We start from the raw sequence: 27,800 nt of genomic DNA, 5'->3' as shown, positions 1-27,800 counted from the left end.
CATGACACTGGCATTGCTAAAGTCATGCTCTACTATTTGAGCTAAAAATCTACTACTTTTTTCTCCTGAGAACGTTTCAAACCGTGCTCAGATTTCCCAAGATTATATCAAAGCTAAAGGTTTCAATATGAACTGGTCATTTTATCTCAGCTATGATATCCATAAGCATGTGTTACAGCGATGTTGAGGCTCTGTATTCTCGCTATATGTCAGTTATTGTCTCATTTTAAGTTTGCCAAAGGACGTTTTTGAGAAACACTAGAGGCAAAATGTACACTTGCTAAATAAATGCAACATAACTATCTTGAGCTAAAAGAGCAATCGAAAAAAAGAAGGAAAAAAAAAACATTTACGTGAAGATACAACTCAGTGGATGTACAGTACACACATTTACCCATTGAAGTACCCACAATTCTTGAAGTATTCCATTCACATTTCTCTTTGCTGTACTAAGCAAACCAAAACGCCCGATTGCGAGACAATATCTGCAGTCTGTCTTTGATGTGAGCTGAAGGAATGCTGTCTAATAAGAACAGCATGCTAAATGTTCGCCTCAGGTTAGAGATGTCGTACAGCACAGCAATATTTTGAAATTCTGATCCCATTTTTCCTCTTCCCTGCTTGTCCCAGTGTTAGTCAGAGGGTTGTGATGAGCCTGCAAAATAAATTGCCTGAGAGGTAAATCTGCCATAGTTAATGGGCTCATTTTCAGCAATCACTTAGCATTTAATCTCTCAGTTCTTCCACCCACTGTACGATTACTTGTAATATTGGAAACTGTCAAATATTGCTGCCCAGTGGTAAACAGAAACACAGATGTTTCAGTCAAAAGAGTTGCTGTGTGATGTGAGTGATGAATTATCAGAAGCATTGCTAATAGGTTTTAGCACTAGTTTTTAGCAGTTAATCTTTTGTTTTGTTTTTATGTCAAATATAAAATGCAAGATTGGATATTTGGCTGTGTGTAAAACAAAATACTGTAAATGGCTATATGCAGATAGATCCATTAAATAGCTCATAAGGAAGGAAGTAGGCCTATTAGTACACCCCCCCCCCCCCCCCCACACACACACACACACAAACAAACACTTATAGGTGTACTGCATTAAGTACATTTGTGGCTTTTCAGTTTGTAGATGAACCTTTCCGCTATGAAGAGAGTATTTGCACATGCTTATGCTGAATAACATTTAAGCTGTGTTTATTTGCATATGTGTGTGCTTTGGAAGAGAGCTCAAGGTCACAACCTACACACCAGACAGCCATATAAGAAACACATTCATATTAAACAGCCCAGAGAAGGAAATCTGATGACTTCTGTGATAATTCCAAGGGAAAACCACTGCTTTGGACGGACAAACATTATGATTTTTACCCACTTAAAGAAAAAATGAACCCACTTAGAAATCTTAGGGTGCCAGGATGATGTTCTGTTTAGTTGTTCCCGTTTTCTCTCTCTGTCTCCTTTGTTACTCATTATGTGCTTATTGATTGCTACTTGCTATAGTTTCTGACTAGTGTCGCCTGTGTTTCATTTAGTTCCCTTTGTTTTCCCTGTATATTTATAGCCTTTAGTTTGTGTTCTCAGTTGTCCGTTCACATTATTTAGCTTTATTGGGTATTCAAGTTTTACTGCTGAATTTAGATCCTGCCTCAAACGCTTTCTTCTTCTCCAAAAATAATGGCTCTAGCATCATTTTCTCTTCAGTCAGAGGAAATACTGAGCTCCCTCAGTCCCTCTCCCAAAATGGACAGGCTATTGAGAGTTATGTGGAGGAGTTTCACACCTTTTGGAGTGGACTGAACAGGAGCATCACACTACTGATGCCAGAAGGAGATTGCAGCTGGACCCTGGACAGTACATCAACATCGCTCTGTGAGTCTGACCAGGGGTGTCAGCCGTTACCCATGTCCATCCCAGTGGGTATATTGGTGGAGTTGGATTGCCTGGAGTGACTTTTTTGATTTTGATGACATAAAGCCAAGTCTCAGTAGTTACCTGCCTTGGTCTGGATGTCCTGGTCCTGTCTGAAGTCTTTCATGGTCTGCTGGTCCTGTCAAACTTTCAGCCTCCTAAGTTGCCCATCTTCAAGTCTTCTTTGTCAGTGCTGGTCACGCCCAGCTGATGGTCCCCACCGAGCCTCCCGTTCCCTCCACCTTTGCTGATCTCATCCAATTCCTCTGCCTCACCTCCACTGGCTCAGCTTCGTCAGCTTTGCCTCCGTTTGCCAAGTCCTTGTCTCCAACTTGGTCCTTCAATCCAGCGGTTCTGCCTCGGCTCTTCTTTCCGTCTGTAAAGCCCTGGGTCTTTGGCTCCTCAGCTCCGCCTGGGCATCTACACCTCTCCTAGCACCACCTCAATCAGTCCTGCTCCTGGCACTACCCTGGCTCCTCCCTCTTTCAGTTCCACCATGGGCCTTCATCCTGATGGCTCTGCTCTGTCAATCCCTGGCTTTTCCTGGCAATCCCTTTGCCGTCGTCTCCACCCTGGCTCCTCCCTCCATCATCTCCTCACTGGCGTATCCCTCCTCAATGGTATCTGCCTGCTTGCGCTTCTCCGTTGGACTTTGTTTCTGTTTATGGTGCAAGGTTGTGCCTTATGAGAGGCTTTCTGTTTAGCTATGCCTGTGTTCCTGTTTTCCCTCTCTGTTTCATTGGTTGCTATAGCTCCAATAACGGACATTATTTCACACTATATGGGGTAACAATATAAATGATCATAGGTTTTTCATTAAAATAATAAAACAATCATGGAAAATGGAACAGCAAATATAAAGAACAAAAACATTAAACCATATTAAACCATGTTAATAGTATAGCAAACAATAAACTGAATTTATTGATCACATTTAAAACAATTAACAGCTTGCCTTAAGAGATGTGTCACAATACCCTTATCCTTTCTTGAAAAACGTATTTAGTTGAAATCTGTCTTTAATTTGACTGGTCCGTGTGGTTTTATTGTGTTCTAATTGCACTTGCTTATCCATTTAGAGAAAACACACTTATGTAATTTTGCTTTTGACTTCATCTTATTGTGAAATGATACATTAATTAACTGGGATACATGCCTAGTTGCCTACATTAGGATACTAAATTAACTGGATTCATGCATTGTGACAATTAGTCCCCAAAGTATAACATTATTAAATCTTCTCATTAGAACTTCCCGACTGTTTAGATACAATTTTGAAGAGATTCACCATGCTCTTTTACCAAATTTCTTTGCAAGGACTGTTTGTGGAGTGGAAAGCATATCTTGTCACTCTTGGCCAAGAAAGTAGCCAAGCTTAGCCAACCCTGTAAGATATGGCACACATTTAGCGGTCTCTGGCCAGAAGTCCAGCATGTCATAAGGATTCCAAATTAGTGTTCCTTTGAGGACATGTGTTTGACATTGAGTGGATGGAAAAATCAAGCTGAGTACAGAACGCTTCGTTTTCTGATTATGACTGGGTGTTTCACTTTATTCTTGAAATTTTTAGGCTGTGTGATCATCTTTTGAATTGAATGTCTTTTTCCCCAATTCATTTGTTAGTAGCATATCTAAGAGCCACCTACAAGATCCAACCTTTCACACATTGTATTTTTAGTGTCTTTTCTGCTGGTTATGTTGTAACGCCAGTAGGTGGTGACAAATTACTATTTTTTTTATGAATAGTCAATTAATTAGTCATTCAACCAATTTGTTCAATAACCCTGATTCATTCAGGAATTAAACACCAGCTACCATGTAGCAGCACTTGTGATTTTTTTGGAACTATTTTCATTGAAAGTAACTGGCAATACTGTCTAAATTATAGGATACTTAAAATAAATTGTTGTGTATTGTACACTTTTAAAAATTAGCTCACTGTCTGACATGCTTTTATATAGTTGCTACTGATTTTTGAATCCAAGTTACACATTGACAGAGATGGGACCAAGTCACACATATGCAAGTCTCAAGTCTGAACCTTCAGTCTCCAGTAAGTCCCAAGTATTTTTTTCCTGGGCAAGTCAAGTCAAGTCCTGTAGTAGGTCAAGTCAAGTCACCTTATTATTGTAATTTTACCTGCAGAATCTGATCTTAAAGTGAAAAAACAAGATATAAGTAACTGTTAGTAAATTACAATAATTTGGATTTGCATTGTAAATATTCATGTATAGTAAAATACATCATTGAATCAAAAAAAATTGTAACTTCATAAAATTATTTAATTTTCACTTCTGCCAACAGTGTTTGAAATGTTTGAAATACAATAACTCTATAATCGCATCACTACAATCTCTCTCTCTCTCTCTCTCTCTCTCTCTCTCTCTCTCTCTCTCTCTCTCTCTTTAAAAAAATATTTTTTTTTTAAATTATAAAAAAAAAAAAAAAAAAAAAAATATATTTCACCCACTTAACATAGTAGAATCGAGCCATTTTTCTGTGTTCAGGTGGCAAACTTAGAAAAAGTAGCCAAGTCTCATACCGCTCAGATCAAGGGAAGTATTTTACAAAAATAAATCAAAATGATTTTGCCCACATTTGTCCCCAACACGATATTGGCTAGTGGCCACTTTAGCTATTACTACATTAGCTAACTACCAACTAACCAGATAACATTAACAAATTGAAAAGCATTTATTGGGCAGACTGGCTCTTCAAATGACGGACGAAATTGGAGGTTGACGTCTGGCTGTCCATGATTTTAATGCTGCATGTCTTGCAACACCTTGTTCTTTTGCCATCTTGTGATTGTTGAAGCTAAAAGTGATGACATTCGGTATCCCTCTGGCTGACATGTTGATGTGATATCTGATCTAAGTTGGCATGGTGTGCGTAAGGTACGAGGGGGCATGACTGATGATAGTGTAGTGAACCAGTCATGACAACGCTCAGCCTGCACTCCAGCTGGGTCAACTTTTAGTTTTTAAAATAATTTATATATTTTATATTCAAACTGAAAACTACATCGAGTCATTCAAGTCATTGTGTCTCAAGTCAAGTCAAGTCCCGAGTCTTTAACTTCCGAGTCAAGTCTCAAGTATTTAATTTTTTGTCAAGTCAAGTCACAAGTCATAAAAATTGCGACTCGAGTCCAAGTCACCATGTCACAAGTCACCATGACTGTGCATAGATCATTGCTGTCATGACGGATCATTGATGGAGTACTCATGCACATGCGTACAAGTTAACTATTATAAATATAATGATTTATAGGTTGTGAGGGATTGTTCAGGAAGTCTTGACAACAGCCCTTATTTTTGCATATCAGTTTTGTGATGCTAGTGGTGCAGAAACACTTTTCAGCTGTAAGTAAATGTTAATCACATTTTTGTGAGATGGCTTTTTTGGAGATTAGTTACTCTGAACTAACAGCATTCTTCATGTTGGATGCTTCATACTTCACATCTGTGTTTTAGCCTTTGCAGATAGCTTAAGCAGGTGTGAACCTGGAACTGTGACTGAAGGGAAAATATGATCATAGTGTGCTATGACTTGCTCGAGGTTTCACATCTGTTTAAGAAATATTGTGTCCAGCTTGGTGTTTTGTAACCCACATTTGCATTTCTCTGAGTATTAGAAGATTATTTAATCACTTTTTTGTTCCACTAAAAATAAAATTAGCATACAAGTGTGGAACTGAAGGAAGATCCATTTCATAACCAGTTAAAGCTATGCTAAGCTAGTAGCTTGCCAAGCATAAAATGAAGGATGTTAATTCAATTTCATAATTATTAGCTTCTGTAAAATAATGTGAAAGACATTAACATATATTCCATTTTTATTTTATTTATTGCCTCACTTTTGGTCAGAGCATCTATTTCAAGTTATCCTGTGTTTAATTGTTTAAGTAGTATAACGGGTGGGCCTATAAATGGATTCATTCCTCCTACTGTCACCAGATATCCTGTGGAAATACAGTTCAAACTATTCAATACCTATTCTATAATTTCCTCAAAGATGTTACTAGTGATGGGCGGATCGTAGTGTTATCCGCGGACGGACGCTATGGGTAATTTGCTGGTCTGGGGGGTCAAGTAATAAAGCAATTTTCCATAAAATTAGTTTTTCACATTAATGAGTTCAACGAAAGCAACAAAATGGCCTTAATTTGATTTATAATCAGCTAATTTTAAGACCAAAAGCCACTTGGGAGTGAGAGCGGCATCTGCACTGGTATAATTGTCTAGCTATTTTTAATGTGGACGAATGTGTGTTGAGTTTCAGTATGCAACGCTGAACATTTAAGTTTCATTTGCGGCAGTTTGCGCGTCAGGGATAGGGCCAATGAAACAGCATGGACGGAGCATTTTGACGTGTGGAACGTTTAATGGAACTTTATATACATGATATCTTCTAAATGTATACCATATGTAGGATTTTTGGATTCAAATATCCAAAAACCACTAGAACAATATTATATATTTTGTTGACTTGTGTACTTACATTATCCCAAATGTTTCCAAGAATGTTTAAATCCAGAGCATCCAAGAATGTTTTTAACCAGAACACGGACCATGTCATTGATCAATGACATCATACCCGTTTAACCCCCAATTTTTTATTTTGTACCATTGAAACACCAAAGATGCTTTAATATTTTATGTTTTATTAGACAGGTGAGCAGCTATTTGGTACATTCATTGACAGTAAAACAAATCATTGTTATATTGCTCAAACAGTTAGTCTTATTGTTGTTAAATCTCATTTTCAGGATTTACTGCGAGTACCATGTTTTACCATGCCTAATCTTGATCAAGCTTACTGCAGTGTGACCCGAAGAAGCGGAAGTGACCGCCTGCGGCATAAAAAAAGCTCTGTGAAATCCAGGCGTTGTTTTGAATAAGTGACATCTAGTGGCAAAATTACATATTGTGGCTTTTTTCTTAAAGCTGCACTGTCATTTTTCCGTCTGCTAGAGGGCGCCTATTCAAAACCTGTAGTTTCTGTAGTTTAATGATGCCAAGTTTAAGCTCAGAATCTTGGTACATGTGGTCTTCACGTCACAGCCAGTGGAAAACAATCGGGATAGGACTTTGGCTGAATTTAAGTTAATGGATGCGATTATTAACGTTACTGTAGTATGAAGCAGAACAGGAACGAGTGTTATGGAGCTGAGCAAGGCCGCTGGAGCGATTGTTATGCCATCGCCATTTCCACTTTTCCGGTCATGAGTATGAGGTAACACAGCTCTGTTTATCATATTAGATACATTTAAGTGTGTTTAAAATGATGTTATTACATTATGTTATTCGCTTGGCAGCTGCTATGACACTTGTTTACACTGCTAAGAGTAAAGCGCTTCTGCCAAATAAAACCGGAAACCGAGGGTAACGCAGATACCACGCATTTGACAGGCGACTCCCTCAGACGTCCCAGCTCCTTGGTTAAAATAGCAATTTTCTCCTGATTTACAAAGAGTTGGAAACATTTGGTATATTGTAAGAACTCAACTGAACAAAATATATAACACTGGCCTAGTGTTTTTTTTGGGATATTTTACTGCAAAAATACTACATAGTGCACCTTCAAAGCTAAGTGCAAAAAAATGCAGAAAAAGCTCTAGCTGTCAGTCACTAACTTGTGTGCGTGTGATGCGCAGCACCCCTGCTTATTTGAATCTCACACTTTAATCATAATGGATTATTACCTTATAATGTAGATCTGTATGCATGGTGTACTTTATCTGAATTAAATCATCTACATACACATCTCTTGCTTTTGCTCACATGCCACCCTTTCATATGCCATATAAGTTGCCGACCCTTGGTTTAGGCTATTAAAGACATTTAATTTCTCTAAAGAAGAATCTTTGTTTTAAATAAATGTTCATTTAAAAGCAAAATGCTTATGTGTAATATGTTAGGCCTACCATATAATTGTGCTTAAAGGGTTAGTTCACCCAAAAATGAAATTTATGTCATTCCACACCTGTAAGACCGCCGTTCATCATCGAACACAGTTTAAGATATTTTATATTTAGTCCGAGAGCGTATCCAAGTGTATGCACACTATACTGTCCATGTCCAGAAAGGGAATAAAAACATCATCAAAGTAGTCCATATGTGACATCCGTTGGTTAATTAGAATCTCTTGAAGCATCGAAAATACATTTTGGTCCAAAAATAACAAAAACTATGACTTTATTCAGCATTGTCTTCTCTTCTGGGTTTGTTTTCAAACCTCAAATAAAGATTCAAACGGTCATGAATCAGTGGATTGATTCATGATTCGGATTGCCAATGTCACGTGATTTCAGCAGTTTGGCAGTTTACGATCCAAATCATGAATCAATACACTTATTCATGACCGTTTGAATCTTTATTTGAGGTTTGAAAACAAACGCGGAAGAGAAGACAATGCTGAATAAAGTCGTAGTTTTTGTTATTTTTGGACCAAAATGTATTTCCGATGCTTCAAGAGATTCTAACTAACTGATGTCACATATGGACTACTTTGATTAAGTTTTTTATGAACTTTCTGGACATGGACAGTATAGTGTGCATACACTTGGATACGCTCTCGGACTAAATATAAAATATCTTAAACTGTGTTCTGAAGATGAACGGCGGTCTTATAGGTGTGGAGCCATTAATGACATCCATTTCATTTTTAGGTGAACTAACCCTTTAACACTGAAATTTAAATAATTGTAATGTGATGATTGGGTACGGGCCAGGTGTGTATTTTAACAGCAGATCCAGAGATCCGTGCATCTCTATCGCACACGTTGGCTACTCTCTATTTTAGAAATCTTACTGTGTATCCTTTACTTTCCTGACTGGCCTCTGCCTGTGACCTGCGCACTGCTGGGAAACATATTTTACTGTTTAACAGCTCCCAGTAGAGTGATAAGGTAACATTTTAGGCCTGCTTCAAGGCCTTGCAGCGGCTGCTGTTTGGAGGATTGCTCCAGAATGGGGCAAGTGAGTCGGGCTGGGGTGTATCAAAGCTTAAACAATCGTTTGTTTTTTTGCCTTATTACAAAAGTGTTATTCAAAGTGTGCATGGAATCTGTCTGCCTTTGTATGAAATGAAGCTGTTCCCCAGATCTCACCACAGGGACCGACTGCATTTCATGAAAATGTGAAATAAGATCTGGTGGGCATTAGATCCTTTACGTTTTCTGCTTTTGACAGTCAGTTGCTGTTTGTGCTCTTTTCAAACAATCTGCATTTTCCATGATATCATTTCAGTCTGTATTTTCCTCTGAGTCTTTCCAATCCTGAATATCTAGGTTAAAGTGTCAGGAGGGATAACTACTGACTGCTAGCCGTGGAAATATTGTGGACTGTACTTTGTGATACTAGTGGATCTCAGTTTTTGACTTAAAGCTGGTTAGGGTTGGTAAAGCACCTTAACAAATGTATTATGTTCTAGTTTGATCTGAAATTACATAGTTTTTTTGTTTTGTTTTTGGCTTGGACATAACTTGCAAAAACGCTCCTACTTGTTCTCCCAAACTCACCTATTAGTTGAATAGGAAATAGGTTAGTATAATGCTGGATGTTCTGTTAAGTCAATTTTTCTTTTTTTCAGTGAATGATCTTAAAATTATCTATTTTGCATTGTCAATTTGCATTTGACTTCAGTGTTCATTCCCCTATAGTCTGTTGTCTACTGTGACAGAGAGGTCACGTGGCAGGTCATAGTGACTGGAAGGAATACCTGGAGCTCCTCAAGTTATAATTAGAAAGTGCTGACAGTGGTAATCATACACACTGAGGTAACCTTTGGTCTGGTTCAGTCTCAGTGCACACATAATGAACCAAAACTTTCTTCTCTGGGCTTGACCCCTGACATTTAAAACACATAGTCCTCACCTCAAACAGCAGAATATGGCATTAACACTTCATCAGGTTGAGGTGATGCTGAGAATGGATGGATCTCATATGTTTAATTCATTTCATATTGTTAATCCATTAAGTTGTCATGCTGTTAGTGAAAATCACTTGCAAGCCTTTATCTTTATAGACAGTTTTTGAGATTGGAAACCTAGTAACCCCTCCTATATTTTCTATATAGCTTTTATTACAAATACATTTTTTAACCTTTTTTATACCTAAAGTAGCCTCTAGTAATGTATGCCAGATTTCACCAATCATTTTCCATGGATAAACACCACACCTTTATTACAATCAACTACAAGCTCACATTCGGATCTGCCCAAGGTCACCCTTTATTTATTTTTTCATTTTTTTCTATACCTACATTGCAACACTAATTCTGGAGCTAATTCCTGAATTAAACCATAGTTAAGGAGACCGATTGTAGAATCATAATGATGAATATGGTTGCAGATATGTTGAAATCAGCCGATCCATGTTTCCCTTTTTCCTCAAATTCCCAAACTCCTGCACCTTTGCTGCTATACTATACTGCAAACATCAGTAGCTATGAGAACTAAAGCTAAAGAACATGGCAGACTTCAGTTTAGTTCTCCAAGATGAGTTTTATGTACAAGCTAGTTCATTTTTCACACAGCCGGGTCAGACTAGAGTGTTGTATTTACTTTAATAGTGCTGGTCATTAGGTTGAAGTGATCTAAACAGTCTTATATAAAAGTGCTTCATGGCCTGTGGCATACTTGAGAATATTATTATTAACGCAGCAGGATAGAAGAATGCCATAGGTTGCTGTCTAATTACAGGAAGGGTACAAGAAGCAGGTGAAGGTTTTGAGAATGCATTGGTTGAGTCCTAGTTTTAGATTTTTTGTTTTGTCCTGCCTTATTTAAAGACAGACTGTGTTTACATTTGGCCATTTCGATTAAGAAGTGTGTTTGACCATTCATGTGACCGTTTGAAAGTGAACTTATTACATATATATATATATATATATATATATATATATATATATATATTTTTTTTTTTTTTTTTTTTTTTTTTTTTACATCTTATACTTGGTATATAAATACAAAGTATATATAGTTTAGATTTTATTCATTTCGAGCCTGTTCAGACTCAATAGAGCATATCATTAATGCATTTAGAGATGATAAGATTATGACACACATGAAGAAAATCAAACCAGAACAAGTAGCTGGTGAGGATTTTGATACTGATCTGTTGTTGGAAGGTTTTGGCCTCTATTTCAATATTCAGCATCCAGAATCTGAAATTAGGTCACTGTACTGTACAAGAAGTTTTTCTCTTTGAAAAGAATGTGTCTGTTATGAATTAATGCAGTGATTGTAAGACAGGGCAATCCCAATGGATACTGAAGTATTCAAAGTAGATTTATATCTCCCTGTTTCCACCAGTGTTTAGTCCAGAGCCATGCTAGTATATTATCTGGGTTCTTAGTAGCGAGGAAGAAGATGTGCCAGACGCTTAGAAAAACAACTCCCATCCAATGATGAAGAGTCACTGGATGGAATAAGCTGAAAAGTGAGATGTGTTTGACTAGAGATGGATTTTAGTAATGGGCCAGCACATTTTTGAATTCATGTTGTACTAGATCAGGTGTGTGAATGGTTTGTCTGACTATGTTTGAATGGGGTCACTGAATATCAATGTGTTGGCCAAGCCTTACTTGCTGTTCAGTGTATAGAGAAATATATGCGCTTTTTTAAAGGAGACACCAGTGCTATTATAGTATAAATTGTACTATTGTAATTGTACTATCTCCAATTGTAAATATTCATAATATTGTGAATTAGCTTTTATTTAATATTTTCAGTCTTCATTAAATAATATAGTTTAAATATCAGTGATTCTGTTTTGGCCTTTTGTCATTTGTATTACTTTTATATGTTTCTATTTAACTTTTATTTATTTTTATTTCTTCAACTTATTCCCGTTAGTTGCCAATTTAAGGCAACATTTGTAGTTTAGATTTTTTTTTTTTTTACAGTGTTATTGCATTAAACATGTTAAAGTGCTGTCAGATCGATTAATTGGGATTAATTACATTTAACCGAAAAGTTTGTGTTTACATGGGAGGGAGGGAGGGAGGGAGAGAGAGAGAGAGAGAGAGAGAGAGAGAGAGAGAGAGAGAGAGAGAGAGAGAGAGAGAGAGAGAGAGAGAGAGAGAGAGAGAGAGAGAGAGAGAGAGAGACTTTTAGAGTGGCCTCGTAGAGCAGCAAAGCATTCTGGGAATTGTAGTTTGCTAACGTCAGATGTAAATAAAGCTTGGCGGACCATACAGGGGTCCTATAATCATTTACAATCATTTATATTACCAAAGGTGCTTACTCTTTGATGGAAACTGAGGAGAAAAAAACAACGGCACATAAGGCAAGAGAAACAATACCTTTCATTTTACGTTATTTGTAACGTATATCTATATGAGGCTGCCATTAAGCTTGTTCAAGATCCATTGGCGCTGCGCAGACCGATCAGCGTACGACATCAAAGTACCGCGAGAGAGATTCAAAAGCATGAGGAGTAGTTTGCTCTACAATCGTTCTCGTGGTACTTTGATGTCATATGCAGATCAGTATGCGCAGCGCCAATGGATCTCGAACAAGCCGGCTTATGTGATATCAGAGCTCGTAGCTGGAAGTGCATCGATCAATCAATCTAGTGCGAGTTTATGGGTGGGGTCACGGGTTTAACTCCCGGTCCAATGCACGTTAACGGGAATAAGGTTGGAAAAACACGGGTTACGGGTTGCCTGGAACGCTATAGTCAGTGTGTGGGAAACACTATCTGTGAGAAAATCTGTGGAAATCTGTTGAATGGTTTAAAACATGCTAAAAAAATACTATAGTTAGTGGTAAATGAGACGTGGGTAAAGAGGAGAAGAAAAAACACATTTTAATTGCTTAGTTTTTCTTTACATAAGTGTATGACATTATAGTCTGTTCATCTGAGTTTAAGGGTGCTTTCACACCTACCTTGTTTGGTCCGGATTTTCGGACTTTTCAGTTTGGTACGAACCAAAATTACAGGTGTGAAACCTCCCTCGGACCATGGTCCGGACCAAACAGACGAAATTTGGTCCGACGTCAAGAGGTAGTCTCGGTCCGGACCAAACTGAACAAAGGTTCGGTTCGTTTCTTGTGTGAAAGCATTTTCTGTATAGTTCGGACTTTCAGACCATTTACAGGAAGTTCTGGTGTAGGATTAGTGAAAAAACACAGATTAAACTCACAGCACATGTAAGCAGCAGTGATCGCGCAGCATTTTAACCAGAACCGCTTGTGTAGCCTAGCCTACTCATGTCAGCTCGCGTGAACAGCGTGCTCTGATTGACTATATGAGTTTCGGTTTATTTATGAGATCGCTCCGGTTCAACACAAATGATCACTCCGTCACGGGATGTCTGCTATATTATTTATTTAAGCTTATTTATTAAATTCAGGCAAATGATGAAACATTTATTAAAATTAAGATTCAAAATACAAAGCTTTCTACAAAACAAATCTTAATGAAGTGGTCAAAATTATTTCTGACTCAATGTCTTTGACATATATTGCACATCTGTGCACGTTTCATAATCAATATAGCCTAGATGAAATTTAAAAATAACATTATAATATTTAAACATAACTAGGCTATAAAATAAAATACATTGTTTGGTTAAAAAGCCTATCTTCTAGGAGCTCCTCCTTTCCTGTCGGCGCCGATAAAATGTTTGCACAACGAGGACGTTCATTTGGTGGATTTGCCTCGAGTATAGTTGGTGCTGCAGATAGTAATGCCATAATATTAACATTATTGGCAACGATGCGTCTGTTCATTCATTCTTGTCAAAGTTACCCGCTGAATTGACAACACACTGACGTCAGACGCACGTCCGCTAACAAACCAATCAATGTTAAGATGCAGCCCACATAGATGATGACGACAGGACGCCAGTGCGTCATGTAAAGTTCTTTGGTGCGCTAACATAACTGCAATGTGAAAGCAAACCAAAAAGAACCAAATGTCCAAACACAAACTTTGGTTCGGACCTTGGTGCGGACTTTCAGGTGTGAAAACGCCCTAAGGGTGCGTTCACACTTGTAGTTCGGTTCGTTTGGTTAGTTTGGTCCGGACCAAAAAACAAAAACAAACATAATAGTCCTGGTCCGCTTAGCGTTCACACGGGCATTTTTAACAGCGAACCTAAAGTTACCGAACCAAAGGCACAGGGAGACGCTCACAACCTGATTGGTCGGTTTATATGACGTAGAAGCTCGCTTACCGAACATTCAAAACAATGCTGTGTGCGGATTACACGCGCGGGCATTTTATGCGTGTACATATGGCATTATTTTTTTTACCAGAGAACTCATGAAGAGCTCATGAAATGTTCACAACATTCAAAACAACGCCGTGTGCTGGATTAAACGCGATCATTTTATGCGTGTAACACATATGGCGTTATTTTTTACCAGAGAACTCATGAAGAGCTCATGAAATGTTCAAAACAACGCTATGTGCTGGATTAAACGCGATCATTTTATGCGTGTACATGTGGCATTATTTTTACCCGCTGAGAACTCATGAAGAGCTCATAAAATGTTCAAAACATTCAAAACAGCAGCAGGATTTCCTCCGTTGTGCAGAGACGGCCGTTCTGTCGTCTGTACCTGCTAATAATGGGCAACACAGGAACTTTGATGAGAAGAGCCAGGTATGCTTTTTGTGTTTTTTTTTCTAGCATTTTCGAAACATGCTCGTCTGACCAAATATTGATGAGGCTCTTCCTCGTTGCTCTACGTTTGCCCTCTAACGTTAAAGTTACTCATTTTGGATAACGTACACCGATCTTTCCGCGTCGTCAAATCAGCTGCATTATGCGTGGCATCTTGTGACATTATACGTCCGGTTTTTGGTCCGTTTACATGTCTTTGGTCCGTGTTGCGTTCATATATCAATCGAACCGCACCAGAGTTCGTTTGGAAGCGGACCGAGACCCATCTTTTTAGCGGTCTCGGTCCGCTTGTTTGGTGCGCACCAGAGTTCGGGTGGCAGCGTTCACATATGTTCAAATGAACCGCACTAACCGAGCAACCGCACCAGGGTTCGTTTTAATCGAACCAAACATGACAAGTGTGAACGCACCCTAAATTGCAACCTATGTTTTTTCTTCTTCTTCTTTTCAATAACCAAGCAAATCTGACAGCTACGATCATCATGTTTCATTGCATCAAAAAGCGCACTTTGACATTTTGTTCTTCTGGAGAAAAGTCTTATGGATTAAGTGTGACATAAGGGTGGGTGGACGATGACAGAATTTTCCATTTAAAAAAAATAACCTGTGGAAAGTGCGACTCAGTTGGACTGACCAAATTTACACATGTCAATATCTGATTTCTGCCACAGTTTTCTTACAAACATTTAAAAATCATAACATTGATTTTTAAAATGTGTTTGTCTCCTAAATGTGTGTTAGCTGCTCTTATTGTGAGATGTTTGTTGTACAGAGGGATGCCAGAGCTCTCCAGCGTGTACAAGGATTTATTGGTCATGCTTGCAGGAAGCATCCTTTTGGTACCATAAAATGTCTTCCAGCACCTTAAGCTCCTACAGATGTAGACCCTGTAATTTAATGTCGTCTGCATGTTAGCGTTCTCCTCCCCAGGCCACCCCGCTTGACTCGACGTTACATGCAAATCAAATCAAAGAAATGTTTGTGTTTATTTACCCCTGCCTTTCTTTGACTGACTTACTTGTTTACGATGCATTATGTCTAGCTTTGGCATGGCTGGCCCGAGTCTGTGTGGGTCAGCTGAGGTATTCTGCAGGCTCTACAGCAGTAGTTTACATTCTCAGCAGAGTCAGACAGTTCTCGCTTGAAGAATTCCTCGGGTTCAGCTTGTGCACGGAGCTGTTTGGCCTTTGTGTCGAGGTGGGAGAGGGGAGAGATCTTGTTTCCTTTTCTGAAATTTTCATGAAAAACAGAAGGCTTCAGATATTTGACATCAGCACGGGTGTTGGTTATTTTTCTTGCCATTCCTCAGTCATTAGCGCAGGACCGCTCTGAAATGTGACTCATGTTGAAGCACTAAGGACTTTTTTGAATGTGATGCAGATTAGTGGCCCTTCCGACGCGTCCTCACTCAGCGCTGAACCGAACTCTTTCGGTCTTATTGTTTTTTCAGCTGAACAGCGCGTTGGCCTTCTTCCTGTCTGTGAGCGACTTTTGAGAGGCTTGCTGGAAAAGAAGATCATGACAGAACAAAGGCTAATGCTCAATGCCCTCCAGCCACTTTTGATGTTATCACACATATAACAGGCTTTTTTGATTTAGGACAATATCAAGAGATGGTTTCTCTAAGAACACTAAACAGCTGTTTTTTGGAGGATTAAGATCTATCTATCTATCTATCTATCTATCTATCTATCTATCTATCTATCTATCTATCTATCTATCTATCTATCTATCTATCTATCTATCTATCTATCTATCTATCTATCTATCTATCTATCTGTCTGTCTGTCTGTCTGTCTGTCTGTCTGTCTGTCAGTTTATCTATCTATCTATCTATCTATCTATCTATCTATCTATCTATCTATCTATCTATCTATCTATCTATCTGTCTATCTGTCTATCTGTCTGTCTGTCTGTCTGTCTGTCTGTCTGTCTATCTATCTATCTATCTATCTGTCTATCTATCTCTATCTGTCTGTCAGTTTATCTATCTATCTATCTATCTATCTATCTATCTATCTATCTATCTATCTATCTATCTATCTATCTATCTATCTATCTATCTATCTATCTATCTATCTATCTATCTATCTATCTATCTATCTATCTATCTGTCTGTCTGTCTGTCAGTTTATCTATCTATCTATCTATCTATCTATCTATCTATCTATCTATCTATCTATCTATCTATCTATCTATCTATCTATCTATCTATCTATCTATCTATCTATCTATCTATCTATTTATCTATCTATCTATCTATCTCTGTCGGTCGGTCGGTCGGTCGGTCGGTCGGTCTGTATGATGTATGTAATAAAAATTACATGTATCATATTTATGTATAGATATCCAGAATATTTCTGAAAATTGTCTCTGCTGTCATTCAGGGGGACATCCAGCAGCTTCTTTTGGTGGCAGACCCTCGTGCAGCCTACGACTACTGTGAACACTACAGCCCTGACTGTGAAACCCCCCACCAGGACACACCACAGGCCCAGGAGCCCGAGGAGGAGGTCAGTATGCGTCTCGATCTGACCCAGACGAGCGTGTGTTTGTGTGGTTTTGTGATGATATATTGATGGATTATATTCGGTCTACACCCACAGTTTCTCTCTGGGGCTTTCTTAGACCTTGATTCAAAAACATTGCCAAAAATCTGAAATATGAATCAGAATTTTGTAGGGATGTGCACACAAAATTTCCTAGTTGTGATTTTGTCCTATTCAATTGTAAAAACAATGATCAAACTCTTTAAATAGTTTTTCCTTGATCATTTTTTCCCTCATATCCATATTTACATCTACAAATAAAACATTGTTTTATTAGAGCTGCAGGTCTGTACAAACTGTACTTGCGGGCTCTATTGTGAATCACAAATAAGACCTAGAGGGATTAAACTACACTGCTAATCCTAAATTGAAACAGTGCGGTTTGTCTGGTTTTTGATATTTAGCTTTTTCAGTGCATCAGTGTTTTCCAACAATATTTCACTGAATAACCAATGAGCTCACGGTGGAAACTATTTCTCCCCCTGCCACAGAGTCTGAGCCCACTTTTGAGTGGCGTGGAAATATATTTTTCTTTAATGACTCCTGCATGCTTGTTGGGAAAGTCAAGTTTCTCCTTCCACAGCTAGCCCTGAAATACCTGGAAAAGTTATGTCTCTCAGCTGTTAAAGAACTCCTGATTGTAAGATGATGATAAATCACAGTAACTGCTGCTTGGGGTATTGAGAACTACGCCACAACAGGGGATGGAAAATGTAGCTTCACGTATCAATGAGAACGCCAGAGACAAACCAAAGGACAAATTAATGAATTAACACAGTGGTAAAAACAAATTATATAAATATATTTTTAAAAAAAACCAGATGAAATATAGCTTAATAATCCAATTTAACTTACTAAATGCTACAACTCATCCCAGCATCAGCAATCTAATATCTATATCTATTAGGGAGACCAGAGAACTTTGGACAGAGGTCTGTTCTTTCCCCTGCAAGAAGCTCCCCTGCGCCGTACCAAATGCTTTAAGACACGTGTGGGAAATGGGGACGCGTTTTTAATGGCCCAAGACAATATTTATGCCTTTCATCCAGCTCGCTGGCTACAGCCATGGCAGGCTCCAAGCCTGGCAAGAACCTTTAATGCCGTAAACTGACTCGCAGCTGGATATTTCTTCCTTTTTGCTTCTTTTCTGCAGCCAGTGGAACGCAGCCAGTCCACAAGGCCTCAGTTCTTTTTTTCTGCTGTTATTTTTATTAGCTCAGCTGATGCAGTGGGACTTAAATCATCGCTCTCTGATGGACAAAGGCACATCACAGAATGCCTGTTAATTTAATATGCAGTACCTCACCTTATGCTTGTGCACCTTATTACAATCATAGAGGAAAACAAGCTCAAAATTGGAAATGTGTGTTTATAATTGCTTGCTTATAAATGACATTTAATTATTTGGAAGGAAACAATAGCTCTTTGTTGAATTGCTAAAATTACTGCCATTTAAGTACATTAACAACTTTCAAAAAGTTTTGTGTGGAAGTGGCTTGGGAGTGTTGCATTTAATAAGGACATTTTATGTGAAGCAAAATTATCCAATCAATTTATTATAAATTGCAACATACCATGTGTGACATACGCACTGTGAATATACCATGTGCATTGTTTAACTTTACACAACAATGAAATGTAAAAGACCTGCTCTGGTTTTTAACATTTAAGGGTTAGTCCAGAGTTTGGCGTTTACAGCTCAGACGTGTATTGAGAGTTGCTAGACGACACTCGCGGGCAGATTAGATTTGCTGCCGATAGGGTGCGTCTAGATTTCTAGGCTAGCCAAATGTCTATGTTCCTCAGCAACCTTAAACTGCCTAATGATGAACTATATTGCTTGTCGTATTTGTTTTTTTTTTGGCAATTATTAAAAATTCCCTTCATTGAATATTAAAAATGTAACTACAGTTTGCTGTAGTGGACTGATATGGCTGGTGGTTCAAATCAGCTATCATGGTCTTTAAGGGTGTTTTCACACTTGTAGTTCGGTTCTCTAGGTTCTTTTCCTTCAAAATAAAATATACATTTAGTCCTGGTTTGCTCAGCATCCACACTGTTATCTTTAAGACCAAACCTAAAGATACACACAAAAAAAAAGGCTTTATGACGTTATGTTTTGCGACAGAACTTACTGAATATCCAAACTGTGTTGCGTGCTGGGCTAAATGCACTCGTTGTATGTGTGTACATATAATAGTACATAGACCAGTTGAGAACTCGTGAAAAGTTTATAAGATGTATAAAGGAGTCAAAACAGTGACAGGAATTCCTCCGTTCCACACAAACAAAGATCTGCTGATCCGTCAGTGTTTCTGACGCCTGTACCCAACTGTAATGGGCATTATAGCTCACATGATGAGAAAAAACAGGTTTGCTTGAGTGTTATGTCCTTTCAGCGAAATCATTGTTCAGCATTCACACTTATTGAACCGCACTAACAGCAAAATCACACCAAAAATACCAAGTGTAAACACACCACATCTTTTCACTGCCACTTACCCAAATAATTTGTGCATTTTTACGTTTTAAAGAGATTTTTGTAGTTTCACAAGTATACTTTGCACTGCTTTGTCTCTTTTTTTTCTATTTTGTACTGTTAATTGTTGCTTACCATATATTTAATGCTTGTTATCTGTCACACAAATATTACAGGTTTAATCTCAAACATAGATGGCATTAAATCAGTATTGAATAATTTTGCTTTATTCATGAAACATGATTTGTATGTAAACTGTTCAATTGAATTCGATTGGATACTGAATATACAAATGGGTTTATGCAGATTCATTCTGCTCATGTTTCATGTAATCAACGATTTAGTCTGTGGTTTTTGTACCTTAAAATGCTTTTTTTTGGGGGGGGGGGGGTCACATAAGACATTAAATCAAAAATGTTATATGATTGATTTGATGTTTTATACAGATGGGAAGATCAACGAAATTACAAAAAAGATTTATGTAGTTTAATGATGATCACCCATCATGTAAATGGCATACACAAGCACATTTTGCATGATTTAAGTTTTTATCAGTTTGTATTATGTGTAATATGCCATTGATCCATATAATGCATCTTCCCTTTAGTATACAGTGACCACAAAAAGTATTTGAACACTTGTATGTTGTATGATGCATGAACAACATTGCATCATCTTGCAACATATAAAAATATTTAAAACATTTTTTAATGAAATACAGTGCAAACATTTTTCAAGCAAAATATTCATACAAAAAGTTTTAAAGGTTTAAAAAGGACAAAACAATAGATTTTGTATTGTCCTTTTTAATATATATATATATATATATATATATATATATATATATATATATATATATATATATATATATATATATATATATATATATATATATATATATATACATTTTTTGGACATCAGGTGTTCAAATATACGTTTTGAGGCCTCTATACTGTATATAGGGACTTGAATCTTTCTTTCTAACATGCATCCATTTCTCTCTCAGTACAATCCTGAATACACAGATTATAATGGGTTCTATGACTACACAGAGGAAGTGACTGCCACTGAAAATCCCACTGACAACGTCCATACTGAAACCAAGGTAAACACTCACTGTGTATCTGTATGGCCGCAGGTGACTGTCAATCACTGTGTGGGATTTTTTTCAGACTGTGTGGTCTCTGAATTATTACCCTCCACTGTTCTGTTGCCCTTATTCGCTTTGCACTTCTCTCTTCTCAAATGCCATCATTTTCATTCATACTTTCACTAGAAAGGTTTTGTTTGCTTTTATTTGTCCTCAAGAGGTAATTTGTTTCCACCGTAGATGTGTACATAAAACCACAGCACATAACTTATCATAATACAAATACATAACTTATCAACTTATCATAATAAAATCAGAACAATTACACACAAAAAAGAGAAATACAATTTTTTCCTCTTAAGGACAAATAAAAGCAAACTAAACAAAATGTAGAATCCAAATGTAACATTTTGCTAGACCTTCATGTTTTATCAAGAAAATATATTGACCATTCAGCTGTGTTTTGTATTGTTTTGTCAAAAAATAATGTACATGAGACAAAATACCTGTAGCTTTTTATTCTTGACATATTAGCAAAGCAGCAGAAATCATTGTCTCTTATATTAATTTCTGATGATAAATGTGACACTGAGGTAAAAGTTAAAAAAGCAGTTTTTTTTTTTTTTCATTGGTGGACAATTTGATTCATTTCAGATTGATTTAAACCATCTATTATGTTGAACTTTGTAATAACCGGTTACCGGTCAGCTGTTTAGCTGCAATTTTTACTTGCAAACACAAACTTTAACAACCAGGAATAAGCAAAAATTAAGAATAAAGGAACATTGTGTGATGTTTACTTATAGCCAAGCACTGCTGACACGGGTGACTACTATGTTGAGCAGGACTATGGAACTGAAGCCCCTTCGATTCCAGCCAATAAGGTAAAGATCTGCAAACGCTTACGTTTTATTTTCCATTGTCTATTTTAAGTGGGATTCTATTCAAAAAATGTTTTGCTGACTTTAGGAATCTAATGAAACTAATTTGCACCTTATTTTCTGATAAATTAGAGTTACTGTTAGAGTATAGATCATATTGTTATTAAACTATGAGATGCCAGCTGTACTTGAGGTCATTCATTTTGGTTTGTCTTAATGGACTGGTTGTACCTTATTCTGATTTTTATGGGTAAACAATCAACCCTTATTTATGTTATTTCCCAAGTTTGATGATTCTGTCACAGTTAGTTCTAAGACAGCGCAAAAATTAAGTCTAAATGAGGAACATCCAGTTTTAACTCGAACAGTATGTCTTGTATTTAGCAATGGCCAAATGTCTGCTTCAAATAATACACCTACATTGACTGACACAGCCTCATAAAGCACTCCTGGTATACAATACAAAGGCTGGGATTAACTCATTTTTTTCAACGCATTAAGGCCCCTGGGTGTGGAAAACTGTCAGACTTACAGCCAAAATAGCTGTCCATTTTTTTTTATTCTTAGTGAAAGGCACACAATATACAATTAGACACCAGTACAGTATTATCACATGCAAGTCTAGTGTGGTTTCTACATTTTATTAACTGAACGGATTCAGATTTTTATAAATATGCTAGCTGTAGGTTACATACACATTTATCAAGAATTTTAAAGGGTTAGTTCGCCCAGAAATGAAAATTCTGTCATTAATTACTTACCCTAATATCATTCGACACCCGTAAGACCTCTGTTCATCTTCGGAACACAAATGAAGATTTTTTTTTTGTTGAAATCTGATGGCTCAGAAAGGCCTTCATTGACACCATGTCATTTCCTCTCAAGACCCATAAAAGGCACTAAAGATGTAGTAAAAAGTCAATTTTACTACAATGGCTCTACAATAATTTTATGAAGCGACGAGAATAGTTTTTGTGCGCAAAAAAAAAACGAAATAACAACTTGTATAGTGATGGACCGATTTCAAAACAAAGCTTTACAAAGCATCCATCACTATATCAAGTTAGTTATGCAATATATTAGGCCCCATTTACACTGCATGGTTCAAGTGACCCAATTTCGATTTTTTCATCTCATGTGGCACAGATCGCATCTGACATGTGAACGTGTAAGCAGTAAAAAAAACGGATGAATTCCGATATCCTCAGATCGGATTCAGGCCTCACTCATATGTGGTAATAAATCCGATATGATTCGGATGCGTGCATTTGCGTCTGCCATGTAAGCGGTCAAATCGGATATCCTCCAGTAAATGCGAGTCGTACGTCATTGAAAAAAGGACGGAGGCGAATGACGTCAACTCAGGTAAACACAAACTGCGATCAAGGGCCAGTGTTGCCAAGTCTGCGGTTTTCATGCGGCATTGGGCTACTTTAACACAGTTTTGAGATGCAATTGGATGGGTTTTGTTATGAAAACCTGGCAACCCTGTCAAGGGCTCTCCTCTTTTTCTCTGCCTTAAGAGAGAAATGTTTTGCCGACCTTTAAAGATGTGTGGAACAGTGCAGACAGCAAAACATTGTACAATCATTTTGTCTGCGTCCATCGCATATCGCGCTGTTTTACTTCCTTTCACCGGTTAAGAACGTCTTGGGCTGTTTTGCCAGTGTAGGCTACAGTGTAAATGCAAATATCGGATACGGGTCACTTTTGAAAAGATGATGTAAGCGGGTCGTCAAAAAAATCGGATATAATCACCAAATCGGAATGGGCATCAAGACCTGCAGTGTAAATGCAGCCTAAGTTATGCAATTCCCTTATGAAGTTTTCCTAGTGCCTATTTCGTGTCGTTATGTTTTTTTGTTTTTGCGCACAAAAACTATTCTCGTCGCTTCATAAAATGATTGTTGAGCCACTGTAGTGAGATGGGCTTTTAACGATGAATATATTATGTGTTTTAATGATTTTAATTGGGTGTATGCATTTGCAGTCTGTTATGTGATCATGTTGCCATATACTTTGGTCTTCAGTTTGAACACCGTCTATTTTTCTAAAATAATGCTTTCTGTATATTATTATATATTGAACAGACATTAGATCAATTACACACTGTCCTGCAGCTCCAACGTATCTCAACAAACCTCCCTGGAAGTAGTATGCCTAGTAAGACCTTAATTAGCTGGTTCAGGTGTGTTTAATTGGATTTGGAGCTAAACTCTGTAGGCTAGTGGCCCTCCAGCAACAGGATTGGACATCGCTTAAAAGGATAGTTCACTTTAAAATGAAACCCTTTACTCAACCTCAAGTTGTTTCAAACCTGTATGAATTTCTTTTTTTCAGCTGAACACAAGGGAAGATTTTTTTTTGAAGAGTGTCACTAATCAAACAGTTAACTGGAGCCATTGACTTCCATAGTTTTTTTTCCTACTATAGAAATCAATGGCTTCAGTTAACTGTTTGATTAGTGACACTCTTCAAAAAATCTCCCCTTGTGTTCAGCTGAAGAAAGAAATTCATACAGGTTTGAAACAACTTGAGGGTGAGTAAAGGATGACATAATTTTCATTTTAAAGTGAACTATCCCTTTAAGCCGGGTGTACACTGTGCGATTTTGCCCACGATTTGGCCGTCTGAGACGAATTGAGCAAATCCTAAAAGATTCCTCTGATCCTAGGCTAAAATCTGACGTCTTCATTTGTTAGTCTGACATGTCCACCGGCAGCCGATTAATGACCACTGAGATCAAATTTTCCCTCTGACGAAATTCTGGCAGTGTCAGAAGATTTGCCGCACAATCCTGCAGTGTGACTTTTACGACGACGACAGTCAACTATCTCGATTTTCAAGACAATCAAAACGAGAGCTAGAGATTTCTTTCTAGCCACCATTTCAGTCCCGCGTGTAATGCAGCTCACTGTCACCGAACGCGTCATTCATTGATTATATAAAACTCCGGGCGAGTTTTCTTGCGTGTGTCCGTTTTTAGCACGCTTTGATTATCCCACAGTCTGACATTAATGGCAACTGAGATCTTACAGTGTGACATGACTTACATCGGGGATCATGTTCGTACAGTCTGACAAGGAACATTTGCAAAGGATTTTGAAAAATCGCAGAGTGTGCAGGACCCATTAGTCAGGACCAAAATTATCCCATTTAAAATGATGCTTCCCAGTGCATTTTCACCTGTAGAACTTCATTAAAAGAGTTAATTAGTTTGATTTGGTGTCTACATTAACTGTCCTCCCTGTTCCTTTCATTCATTGACCTCCCCTGAATGGGCAGAATCCTTCGCCAAAAGAGGAAATTGTAGATGACTACATAACAGGGATTGAAGAAGTTGGAGTGGATCCCACCATTGCCACCAATAATGAGAATGTTGAAATTGTGGAGTCCAAAAACACAGATGCCGCCGAAAACCAGGACTTTAAGGAATACGACATGAATGAATATGATGCAAAAGAATTAGACTCCAGCAATTATGACCATTCGTTCTATGACTATAATACTAATGAAGCCAAACCCACCGGATCGGCCTATGAGGAGGAGTTTGGACCGGGCCGGCCTGCTGAAACGCAGGTCACAGAGAGTAATGTGAGTTGACGCCTCCCTTCTTTATGCTGGAATCAAGTCAATTGTGTAGCAACTTATTGCCTTGCATTGTTTTTATTTTATGTTAATGTAACTTCATAACTGAGCTTCTAATGCTCCTAATTACTAGAAATATTGTCTATTTATACCTCACTGCTGTTGGATGTCTGCAGACACTGCAGCACATGAAAGTCTCTCAGTTGTAGCCATTTTGCTTGTGCTGTGTGGGAGACAGGAAATGAAATGTTAGCTGTGTGATTGCAGTGTTGATCTGATATAACTTGAGACTTATTTTCACAGTTTAACACAAGCACTCGTTCACACAGACACTTGCGCACAAGCACACACTGACCACAGTGGCTTTGTGCTCTTTGCCTCATTCCTGGAGAGAGATATTATCCCAGACCACAAACACAAAACACACACACTGACATACTGAATTTATTCGATGATGCTTGTGTTAAATGACTGTAAAAAAATTGTCAAATGACTTTCCCTGTGGGTCTTATAAGTGGACATATAGGAAAAGATGGAGTTTGCTCTTAATTTTTAATCATCCTTACAGTAGTGCCTAAGCATGTTCATCACTTAGCTTTATAGAGTGATGGAGACCATTTTAGGCATTAGCTGTAGTGCTTAATGTACTGTTTTACAGTTGTTTGGCCTACAGGAGTAGTACTTCCTCTGTCATTAAATTTCAGTTTGTTTTTGCTTCTGTTGTAGGTTGGTGGCGGCTATGGTGGTGAGAAGGGGCAAAAAGGCGAACCTGCAGTCATTGAGCCGGTGGGTAAACTCTCTGCATGAGGCTTTTACAAGTACCAAATGAAATGCAACTACTAATATAACGCATCGTATTTTTTTTCCCTCAAGAAAGTCTAGATTGTGGTAGGCTGCTAATCGTTATATGTAATGTACAATATGAACCAAAATATAATTAAGTAATAATATAAATGCATTACTGCTCAAAAGCTAAGGGTTTGTAAGATTTCCTTTTTTAATGTTTTAAAAAAAAAGTCTCTTATGCTCACTATGGCATCATTCATTTCATAAAAAATATAGTAAATAAAAGTAATATTGTCAAAAAGTATTACTATTTAAAATGATGACTCTTTTCTGTTTGAATATATTTAAAAATATTATTTATTCCTGTGATGACAAGGCTTACATTTTTCTTTGTACAGAAATGGGAAGATGGTAGTAGTCCAGGAAAGAAGATTTTTACATTAATATTTTCAAATGTCAACATATTCATCAGATTCTGACAGCAGCTACATCATTCTCTTTTCTTGAATAGTGGAAAACAGGAGATTGGTTCAGTTGAACTAATGAGCCACATCTTTGGGTTCCTCTTCGTTCTTCACAGATTTTCTTTTTATTTCTGCACTGCTCAAACTGTGAGATTTACGGCTTGCCCAGCATGCTACCGTACTCATGTTTTTCTTCCTCTCTCTTCTTCCATTCTTTTCAGGGGATGCTTATAGAGGGACCCCCAGGACCACCAGGGCCCGCCGTGAGTATCACCTTTTTCCAAGCTCTTTTCACACATGAAGAAACTCCAAAGGAAAAATTATGGAAAATATCAGCATAGAGCGTGTGTGAGTCTTTCTTTGTGTGTTATGTTGCCTTTGACGTTTTGCATGTCTTTTTTTCAGGGTCTCCCCGGCACTTCAGGTATACAAGGCTCCCCAGGCCTCCACGGAGATCCTGGTGAGAGAGTAAGTTGACATTTCTTGGAAAATCATCCCTTATCTGTGTTACTTACGATCATGTAATGCTTTCTGTGGTGATAAGACACCTCGTTCATGTAGACACTCCATTTATAGGTAACGGTAGCCTTGACAGAACTTTTCACAGCCCCTTTTCACTTTATTAGAGAAGTTAGTCATTTTTGTCTTCCACATAAAGACAATGGTAAAGTTTACATTGGTTCAAGAGAATAAGCTAATGACAAGCAGAATGTCGTAACTATGTGAACGAGCAGATATATAAATTAGAAAGACCTGGGAGACCACGTTGAAACCAGATCTGCTCATAAATCCTCACACTAACAACACTTACAGAAGACCAGCAGACCTTATAACCTCTAATACACATTAACACATACTTATTCTCCCATTGATCCTTATTTCTGGAGCTGTTCGCACCATTTTTCAAGATTGTAAATGCGCTGTGTTGATTATTGCACAGAGAATAGCTGTCCTCCATACAAACAAACAGCTGGATTTCCCCCCCCCTCTTTACGTGGTGGAGCTTGGCCTCCTCTCCCACCTCCCGCAGAGTTAACCCTACCATTGCATTCTGGGAAAGGCACTCCCACCATCACTGTCCTGCATCTCCCAGCACAAAGAGATTATTGTCCATGAGAGAAAGCGATTTCCCAGTCTCACTTTGATGTCAATCAGTTTCTTCTCATATGAAGCCAAACTGTGTCGATGAAAATACATAATTGACAACGATGGCCACTTCTCTTGATCGCCTGACCCTTTTACACCACACATTCTCCTTGCTATATATACGGAAGCACAATTGTGCTAGGTGTCAGTGTGTATGTTACATACTAGAAGGGACGTTTGCCCAGCCTTCACAATACACACGCACACACTTGCACAATTACACCGTCATATGGGAACAATTTAAAGTGAGCCGTCTACAA

The 27,800-nt window shown here is 37.9% G+C and overlaps 1 protein-coding gene across 1 annotated transcript in view; it reads left to right on the top strand.

Annotated features, from left to right (window-relative positions):
* Positions 1–27,800, top strand: part of col11a1b (collagen, type XI, alpha 1b) — a 97,816-nt gene that overhangs the window by 10,165 nt on the left and 59,851 nt on the right. The window contains exons 5-11 of the mRNA XM_067453969.1: positions 16,945–17,070; positions 20,592–20,690; positions 21,482–21,559; positions 24,842–25,150; positions 25,871–25,930; positions 26,616–26,657; positions 26,800–26,862. Of these exons, the coding sequence (XP_067310070.1) occupies positions 16,945–17,070; positions 20,592–20,690; positions 21,482–21,559; positions 24,842–25,150; positions 25,871–25,930; positions 26,616–26,657; positions 26,800–26,862 (777 nt within the window). The remainder of the gene's footprint in view (positions 1–16,944; positions 17,071–20,591; positions 20,691–21,481; positions 21,560–24,841; positions 25,151–25,870; positions 25,931–26,615; positions 26,658–26,799; positions 26,863–27,800) is intronic.

The sequence above is a fragment of the Pseudorasbora parva genome, chromosome 9 (assembly GCF_024679245.1).
Source record: "Pseudorasbora parva isolate DD20220531a chromosome 9, ASM2467924v1, whole genome shotgun sequence".
NCBI lineage: Eukaryota > Metazoa > Chordata > Actinopteri > Cypriniformes > Gobionidae > Pseudorasbora > Pseudorasbora parva.
This window is presented reverse-complemented; position numbering and strand designations above follow the sequence as displayed.